This window comes from Brachionichthys hirsutus, chromosome 21, assembly GCF_040956055.1.
Source record: "Brachionichthys hirsutus isolate HB-005 chromosome 21, CSIRO-AGI_Bhir_v1, whole genome shotgun sequence".
Classification (NCBI taxonomy): domain Eukaryota; kingdom Metazoa; phylum Chordata; class Actinopteri; order Lophiiformes; family Brachionichthyidae; genus Brachionichthys; species Brachionichthys hirsutus.
In genome coordinates this window covers 8,283,061-8,293,019 of record NC_090917.1, presented here as the reverse complement: position 1 = coordinate 8,293,019, position 9,959 = coordinate 8,283,061, and the positions used below count along the sequence as shown (strand labels likewise).

The following is a 9,959-nucleotide window of genomic DNA, read 5'->3' as shown; positions in this document are numbered from 1 at the left end:
TCCGGCGCTGGGAGTTACCATCATCACTGCACGCTTTCAAATATGATTTTTATTTTTCCATGTGTGACAATGACAAACTCATTTTGTTTGTTTGAAATTCATTTTCAAACTAGTTCTGTAAGTTTTCCCGTGACGTCATTCAGTACGGACACAGCCTGAGGACGCGCACGGAGACGGGTTGTGCGTGTGTCATCTTTATGCACCGATGTGAGCCAATAAGAAGGCAGCACGAGTCACGTGGGCTGGAGCTGGTTTTCCAGCGCCTCCGACGTCCTGAGAGTCTGTGCGCGTCTGTCGGGAGCGCAGTGGACATGGCTGGACCGCGACAGCGCGACGGGGTGGTGCGCACCGGATACATCACGCGTTTGCTGAGCTTCAGTGCGTCTCACCGGCTCCACAGGTAAGTATCAGTGCGGGTTACCGATGAGGTGGAGGACAAGACAACCTCCGCTATGATGTCAGCTGTTACTAAAACACAGCTGGGGATTATTCCACGGGAAGCGCTGATCGAGGCTCCTCGGGATAAATCAGGACGCGCTATCGGGCCTCCGGGGCGCGTTGAGCGGCTAGATGTTCGCGTCAGTCCGTTTGAAGCTCGACTAACCACGCGCGTAATTAGGTTTGTGGTTTAATCGGATTATGTGAAATAAAACGGATCGATCTAAACTCTTGTGCTGTGTTCAAGTACTGTCGTAAAAAGCAACAACCTGTAGTCCTGGATGGATGGATGGAGATCTTCAAAGAAGCAGCCAAATAAAAATAAAGGCTTTAGAAAAGAGAATGCAAAGCGGCGACACAATAGCCGCATCATACAAATATGACTTTGTGGTGCTTTTGTTAACATATTTTGCATAGTAAAAATTAGCACATAATAAGTTGAGTGATGATTATAATTTAAATATAGTAATTTAATTCGCACCTTTAGTTTTTATCGCCCAGATAAATTCATGTTATATAATAATAATTATCATAATCATAATAAATCAATAAGTTGGACATGCAGGATTTATAGTGTTCATACACAAGCTTGCCTCATAACGAAAGTGTCACAGAAATTATCAACTTTATGAGGTGTATGTGAAGGCACCACGAGTCAATAGCCGGTCGTGACGTCAGAGTCAGGACCATGACGCGTTGATCGGGTCCTCTTCTCTGCAGCCCTCACCTGAGCGCCGAGGAGAACAAAAGAGTTTATGGATCGTGCAACAATCCGAATGGACACGGACACAACTACAAAGGTTTGTCAGGCTCCCCCCCACGCCAGCCGCTGTGTCCACGCCTCCCACTCATCCAGTGTCCTGTTTGTGTCCACAGTGGAGATAACGCTGTGTGGGGAGGTGAGTGTTAACCGCGTCCTTCTGAGCCCGGGGGCGAGTGACCTTACATCCCATGAAGTCAGTTTATATTGAATGTTCTTATACTGATTGGTAGTATTTTATCAGTAAAAAATACAAAAACTTTCCCCACTGATGAACATAAAAAAATCAGGATGAATAAATGACATGAAATCCTGTTTACTGGATGAAACTGAGACAATACTTCTGATAACTCAGTGTGTGTGCGTGTGTGTGTGTGTGTGTGTGTGTGTGTGTGTGTGTGTGTGTGTGTGTGTGTGTGTGTGTGTGTGTGTGTGTGTGTGTGTGTTCACAGATTGATCTTGTCAGTGGAATGGTTATGAACCTGAAGGAACTGCAGAAGTGCATAGATGTGAGATCTTCTCAACTCTTACTGTTTAAATTTAATCAGATAAAAAGAAGGAGAATAAATAAAGAATATTTGCATAATTTATGCACTGAGGTATAACTACTTTAAAAAAAAGTACTTCTTCCACCACTACTTGGTGGTTGCATCCATTCAAACAAAGGACTGAACTATGTGTCGTTTATTTTTCTAATTTGTGAGTGCTTGTTTTCATAGATGATTTTACAGCAGCTAAAACTCTGTTATAGTTTTTGCGCATCAAGAGTCGGTTCCTTACAGCTGCGTCTTTATTTGTTTGCTGGTGATGCTCAGAACTGGGTGTTACACGCAGGTCTGACATAACCTCATATGAAGTTAGCAAATGATGCAATGTGAGACGATTGATTTGCTCCGTAGGATGTCATCATGGAACCAATGGACCACAAGAACCTGGATCTGGACGTCCCGTACTTTGCCGATGTTGTGAGGTGAGTGCCGATCACGCAGTGCGTTCTATTCTGGACCCACATCGTCTGATCGTTTCTTTTGTTTCCTCCATCAGTACAACGGAGAACGTGGCCGTTTACATCTGGGACAACATGCTGAAGGCGCTGCCGCCCAACCTGCTCCACGAGATCAAAGTGCATGAGACCGATAAAAACATTGTTATATATCGAGGAGAGTAGAAGTCTGATGCTGATGCACTGGGGTGTTTTAGCTGCTTCATATTCCATTCATTAAATGCTGTCTTTGTTCATTGTTTGTGTGTTGATGACTGTAAACGTTTTGACTCGCGGGCCACAATGGGTTCTAAAATTTGACAGAGGGGCCGGGCCAGGAACAGATGGATGGAGTATTTGTGTGAGCTAATAGAAATGGCATGTAAAAGCCATTACATGAAAGGATTTGGCCTTTTACAGGTAACATTACAGAGAAAATAAAATGAATGAGGTTTATTTATAATAAAATGTAATTTAATGATATAAACATAGACACATGTAACACAGGTATCCGATGGTTGCATTATAGAGCTTATAGCTGAGGCTAATTCGCAGCACTTGTCCATAGATGGGCTTTTAACACAGACATTTATAAAAACATGAAAAGGAAGGGAAATTTTAAAAAAGCAGTCTATGCATGTTTTTTAACACAGAACTAATAAAATTAAGAGTAAAACAAGACAAAAAACAAAAACAAAAGAGAGATGTAAGAGATAAAACTGAACAGGGTACAACAGACAAGCACACTTTAGGGACATTTAAACATGGGTACAGTGCTGCTGCTTGCACATCCAAGATTTCGTTTCTTTTTTGAAGGAGACCAATTGTGTCATCGATTTTAGGTGGACAGGGAGCAGATTCCACAGACTAGCACCTTTCACAGAGAGAGCGGATTGTGCGAAATATGTTTTTCGGGGAGGCACCTTACAGTCCCCACCTGAGGCTGGTGGACCTGCCAGAGCTCTGCAAAACGAAACAGGCCTGGATAAAAATAAAGCCAGTTATGTCTTCTCTGTCCAAAAGGACGTTGTCCCAGAAGCTTTGTGGTTTCATGATTTGCGTTCAACAGTGGTGTCCTCCTTGGTCGTCTCCCGTGAAGTCCACTTTCACTCAAACAAGGACGGGTGGTGTGATCTGACACTGATGTACCTTGACCTTGGAGTTCACTTTTCATTTCTTTGGAGGTTGTTCTGGACTCTTTGGTTATCAATCGTGTCATTTGTCATTAATTGTGGTCCAGCGGCCACATCCAGGCGGGCTGGCTGCAGCTCCATAGTCCTTAAACGTCTGAGTAATATGTGCAGCTATAGCAACAGGATATCCTTTCAATGCCTTTGTTCATTTAGATCACAAAACCAGTGATTCTTACAAAAATGGTGATAACAAGCAGGCAATTCTTTTGTGCGGACAGACTTCATGGAGCAGCAGGTTGAAGCACAACAAATCAAACTGGATAATTACAGCGTGACAAAAGGCTGCGATTAAAAAGTAAAAGCCGGTGGTTATGCTGCTGCATCGTGGAAACTGATTCTTCTGAGAACATACATGACGTTAGTCACTGCTAGAGTTTTATGCAATTTTATTTTTATTGTGACGTCACCTGCCCTCTTGGCAGACTAGCCCAGGGGTGGGCAAACTTTTTGACTCGCAGGCCACAATGGGTTCTAAAATTTGACAGAGGGGCCGGGCCAGGAACAGATGGATGGAGTATTTGTATGAGCTAATATAAATTACATTGCATGAAAGTATTTGGCCTTTTTAAATGCAGCATTACAGGGAAAATGTGAAATTAATGAGGTTTAATTATAATAAAATGTAATTTAATGATATAATTTGTGCAAGTTCGGCGGGCCGGATTAAATAGCCCAACGGGCCGTATATGGCCCCCGGGCCTTTGTTTGCCCATGCGTGGACTAGCCTATTATATTTTATTAAGTTTAATTTTCCTGTTTTGCGCCGTGGAGGGCTGTGCACACCACAGTGAAACATGAAACATTGTTGTTACAAATACACAGTGTTCTGAGGAGAAAGTGCAGTGGATTTATTTGTGCTCATTGATTCTATGCCTCTCATCCAACCATAACCAAGAGTTATCCTAAAACACCAGGTTCTCAGCGGTCTCGAGAAGAAAGTCTGGATCACCAAGTTCTCAGGAGATCTGAGGAAGAAGAGGGAGAGCACAGTGAGAGCCACAAACACTGACCCAGCAACCTCCACTGACTCAGAGATCTGAGTTTTGATAGGTGCTGGTGTGGTGGACCTGGCATGTGTAAAACCTCCACCTAAGAACAGGGCATCCCGGGCCCAACAATGGCAGCACGCGCCCCCCAGATCACGCCAAGCCGTAACAGCACCCCGAGAATGAACCCCCAGGGCCTCACCAGCGCACCCCGCAGAAGAGCCAGCCCAGGGCTCCAGAGCAACAGTTTTTTTTTTTTTTTTTACCTTGTCTGCACAATGGATTTATTTGTGCCCCTTAATTCTACCCCTTCCATCCAATCATCACCAAGAGTTGTCCCAATACACCAGGTTCACATTCGTCTCTAGAGGAAAGTATGGATCACCAAGTTCTCAGATCTGAGGAAAAAGAGAGAGAGCAAAGTGAGAGCCACAAACACTGACCCAGCAACCTCCACTAACTCAGAGATCTGTGTGCGGGGTTGACTCTCTAAACGAGTTTTAATAGGTGCTGGAGTGGTGGATCTGGCATGCGTGAAACCTCCACCTAAGAACGGGGCAGCCATCCCGGACCCAACAATGGCAACATAAGCCCCCAGATCACCCCAAGCAGCTACAGCAACCCAAGAACGACCACCATGGCCCCACCAGAGCCACACGCAGAAGAACCAGTCCAGGGCCCGGGGGCGACTTACACCAACACAGCCGATGAAACCTAGGCCAGCGCAGCGGCACGGGGCACAGCGGGCCGGCCTGGCGCCCCACCAGCACCCAACACCACGCCCCCCACAACCACCCGCCCCCCTCCCAGCACCCTCCACCCATCCCACACACCCCCCCACAGTCCCCCAGCCCCCCCCCCAGCCCCCATCCCCCACCACCGCCCCCCACCCCCACCCCCGCCCCCCCCGCCCCCACCGCACCCCTCCCCCCCACCACCCAACCCACCGCCGAGCTCGGGCAACCCCCCAACCCAGCGAACCAGCGTCTGGGGAACGGGAGTAGACAGTGCAGGGGCTTCAGCCATATCCGACCCTATACAGCCATTTGGGAGGAGAGTATTATTCCCTGGGATGGAGAGTAGGGAGCAAGAGGCCGGACTACCGTCCCACCCCAAGCCCAGCCCGCTAAGGCCCCACATGCCGCGCCAAGGCCAAAAATAAATAAATTGATTGTGACCCCCCCCCATACCCTGTCTATATGGCTCCCCAGATCCCAGACTGGGGAACCCTCCCAACACCGTGAATGTGTGGACACCCAGGTGCTATATACACATGTATGTAGTGCGTTAAAATTTGGGGCAGGAGGGGCCAGACGGGGGATGCGGAGGAGGGCAACGGCGCACTCCTGCCCTGCGCCCTCCCCCTTATCTCCCCGCCTAGCACCCACGTAACCCCATGTGGTGCATTAAAATGGGGGGGGGGGGGGGGTTGCAGAGGGACGCTCGGTGAACGCCCCCCAGCACCAGGCCCCCCAGGTGCATGTACCCTATGTGTATATTTACAAATGTGTTGTGCTAAGGTGGTGAGTTAAGAGGCGCAGCACATGAGGCCCCAGCCAACCAGGCGGGGGGAGGAGGGAGCCCGACCATAGTCCCCAGCCTCACCCATCCCACCCACAGGTGTCAGAGGGCCCAACCATGCACAGGGCCTGGATCGAGCGCCGCCCCCGACGCATCCCACCCATCCCCCATAATCAAGCCCCCAGGAAGGAGGGAGCCGCGAGGCCCCGGCGGGAGGCAGGATGCCGGAAGAGGAGATGCGGGGAGAGAGGGGAAGGGGGAGACCACGAGGGGAGAGGAAGGGAGGCGAAGGAGAAGGGAGAGGGGCGAGGGGGAGGCAGGACAGGAGACGAGACCAAGGAGAAGAGGGCGAGCGGGGGACGGGGAGGGTGGAGGAGAGAGGTCAGGGAGGAGGGAGGGGAGGTGAGGGGGCCATGGCCACGCCAGGTCACCAGCCGGACCCCGGCCGCTACTACCAGCAGAGGAGTGACAGACTGCGCCAGCTCAGTGCCATCCCGAACGCATAGGCCAGCACCCCCGCATGGCAGCCTAGCGGAACACCGGCGGCCGCCCGAGAAGCATGCGCCACCCAGCAGAGACCCGAGGAGCCGGGTTGCACATATCAAGCCACGGGGACAGCCCCTGAAGAGTTAGCCCAGCATGCCAACAGCCCCGGAGATCAACCATCCTTGTGTGAAGAACATTGAGCTGGAGACTGGAGCTGAAACATAGAAAGTTAGAATGGCTGGGCGGCGATGTATTTCTGAGGTCCACTCGGTCCTGGATACAGAAAACAGAAACAAGCAGCATTACCATTTACATTGTTGTGGTGGCTTTCGCTAGCAGGCAGAATCAGGTTGCAGTATTTATATTTAATGATTTAATAAAAGGAGACCAACTTTCTGTAAAATATTTCAAATATTTTTTATTTATTTTTTTGGAAGCAGAGATTTTCTCCATTGATATGTGTTCTATGAGGAGATTCAACCAATGATTGATGTTTAAAGACTGTTTATTTTTCCAGTTAACGAGGATTGTTTTCTTGGCGATGGCGAGGGCTGCGAGTGTGGGGTGCGTATGTTTCTTAGAAATAACGATTTCTGCCAAGTCACCGAGTATACAAGTGATCGGAGATAAAGGGAACGTACAATCTAAGATGGACGACAGTCTATGTGATACTGCGACCCAGAAATCCTGGACGGGTGAGCACAACCATAGGGCATGGAAATAAGTGTCAGCAGTATTTTGGGAGCATTGAGAACAGATGTCAGATTCAGAGAAGCCCATTTTCTTCATCATATACTGAGTAATGTGTGTTCTATGAAGGATCTTATACTGGATGAGTTGAAGATTTCTGTGTTTTGTCATTTTAAATACATTTTCACAGATTTGTGTCCAAAAGTCATGATCTAAGGTTAGTGACAGATCCGTAGTGACGCGCCCCCCAGATCACGCCAAGCCGTAACAGCACCCCGAGAATGAACCCCCAGGGCCTCACCAGCGCACCCCGCAGAAGAGCCAGCCCAGGGCTCCAGAGCAACAGTCACCGACACAGCAAACGAAACCGGGGTTCAGCAGAAACTGATTCTGACAGTAAATGCAATCAGGGATACACAAAGCGTACTTATGTGTGCTGTAGAGGTAGAGTATTTTTGCTAGTAGTGATGGATTCTCAGTGGTTTTGTTAGTGTGTGTTTCCGGCTGTGGGTCCACCGCTCCACACCAGTGGGTAGCTTTTTCTCAGACATGGCACCCTGCCAGAGAGCAACTCTGTGAAAGCATTCACAAATATTTTCCAGACTGACAGGAGGATTGGAAAAGGCTGTCAGGGAAACCTTTAAGTACTCTTGTTTTCTGAGATTTATCATTCTTTAAAAATGAAAGTGTTCAGTTGTCAGGGATGACAGAGAGCCAGATTTAGACAGCCGCATTTAGCATGTAGCCTTTAATTAGCGTTTTCTTTTTCTTTCCATTTGATCTAGTCAAACGTTTCTTCTGTAGCTGCTTGACGCTGCATTCTGTTTTTAAACTAGTCTGGCATGGAGGCGCTGCTCTGTGCAGAGCTGCATGAGCCATCCCCACTGCTCTTCAAAGCTTCATGAATAGTCGTCCCTTTTCTCTGAACACATAGTCCATCCGTGGAAAAGTTCCAAGGATGGTTCCATTCAAATGCAATCATCACGCAGGAACAAAGATAATCGCTACAAAATCAAAGCAAAACCAAAAAGCCACCACCTTGTCTTGTCATGGACATGCAGAAACCACAAAAACCAACGGAAGTGGGCAAGATAAAGAACATTCCCCAAGTCAATGCCGCAGAAAAGACGTCTCTTTCAGGATCAGCACTGGACAGCTCCATATGTAGCCGACTACCTATGGAGCTGTCCAGTGCTGATCCTGAGCCCCATATATAGCCGACTACCTATGGAGCTGTCCAGTGCTGATCCTGAGCGCCATATGAAGCAGGGATCAACATTTCAGCACATGCTGGAAAAAACTAAAAAGTTCAAATAATGGGAGGACCGTCAGGGAACACCAGGTGCCGTACGCCCTTTATCTTTCCTGAGGTAGAGGGCGTTTGGATGGATGAGAGACAATATTGATTTTTTTCCAGCCAAAAGTCAGAAATAAAGATGGTTGTCAATTTTAAGAGTTGTGATTGATGACTTTGCAGTGATTGATTTCAAAGGTTTATTTTTCTTTCTTTTCGCCATTGACATGGATTAAACACGTAAGGGGACTCGTCAACTTCCTTTTCCTCCTTTTTGTCGTCTTCCTGTGTTTGTCCTTTTATTCCTCTGCGTTGACCGACTCAGTCCCGCAGTGCATGGTGCGTTCTGCCAATGATCAGGTATCAGGTGGTGGGTGAGGCCTGAACGTAAGTAATCAAAGAAAAGAAATGTTACTGCACAACAAAACACAATACATGCAAACTAACAAAACGAAAACCCACAAGACAAGCAACAATCCAGGCAAAACTAACATTAATCATTGAGTTGTGTGACTCGAGCAAATGGTGAATGACGTGGGGATGGAGTCAACTCGCCAGCAGCCAAAGAACTTCCCCCCGTCGGGGAATTGAACCCCGGTCGTCCGCGTGACAGGCAGAGATACTAAAGAGGAGTGCTCAAAGCCGGGCGGGATACCGCCTGGGAATACCAGGCCACAAACACGTAAGGCGACGACAGCTGGGAAAGTTTTTCTTCAAACATACAGCGGTCCACGGAGTTTGGACAGTCATCTTTATATGCTGTCCTTTTTTGCTAAGACTGTTTCTTATGGCTATGCCACTCTGCACGTTCCCGGGCTCGTATGATCTATGCCAGGGTTAAATTACCATTATGTTTGCCCTCCAAAGGCCGAATATAAACCGGCCTTCTCCAGGATGGCAAAGCCACTGTATGACCTCTTGGCCAAGCCTAAAGGTGAGCCTAAACATTTCCACAAGAGGGGGGCAAAGTGTTCTAATCCTCAGCTTCCACCCTCCATTCCAGTTCAGTGCACTGAGACTCACAGAATTGTTGTAGGGTCTGGCTCTTCCTCCGTGTCTGAGCCTTTAGGCTCTACTTTTTCAGTCTGTGATTGACTCGTTTCACTTCACTCTACAAAGTGATCCCCCGATTGGTCCGTGTCGGTCTGTGTCTGGCTCTCAGTCACGCTCTTTGTGAAGAATTGGACCAGTCGGTGTTTCTGAACCTTGTTTGTCTCTGGAAAATAGATCATATAAGCAGGTGAATGACGGTCAAAACCAACAAAGGTTCCCTTTCTCCCTTTTGGTTCTAACTTTTTCTTTTTGTGCTCATACACCACACACTCAGTACCAAACGTTTTCATTTTTGAAAAATCTGGTCTTTTTCCTGTAAAAAGGAAATAGGGCGTCTCTCCAGTTCTTTTGCAATAACACCTGTTCCTTATTATTGCGGCTGTCCTAGCTGCATAAGGCCACAGCTCTTTGGGTAAACCTGATTCTATCAGCATACATCTTACCATTTCAAATAATGTACGCCAATTCCTCTCCGCTGACCCATTTTGATGTATGTATAAATTGGTTAGAATCCGATTTAATTTCTACATGAATAGTCTTCCACTGCAGAAGCTCC

General features: G+C 47.7%; 1 protein-coding gene across 1 annotated transcript; it reads left to right on the top strand.

The window, feature by feature from the left end:
• The first annotated feature begins 295 nt into the window (after window positions 1-295).
• On the top strand, window positions 296-2,384 carry pts (6-pyruvoyltetrahydropterin synthase). The gene is made up of 6 exons (XM_068754639.1): window positions 296-400; window positions 1,159-1,238; window positions 1,315-1,337; window positions 1,651-1,707; window positions 2,098-2,168; window positions 2,243-2,384. The coding sequence occupies exons 1-6, from the start codon at window positions 312-314 to the stop codon at window positions 2,364-2,366; spliced, it is 444 nt and encodes a 147-aa protein (XP_068610740.1). The 5' UTR covers window positions 296-311; the 3' UTR covers window positions 2,367-2,384.
• Window positions 2,385-9,959: the final 7,575 nt, after the last annotated feature.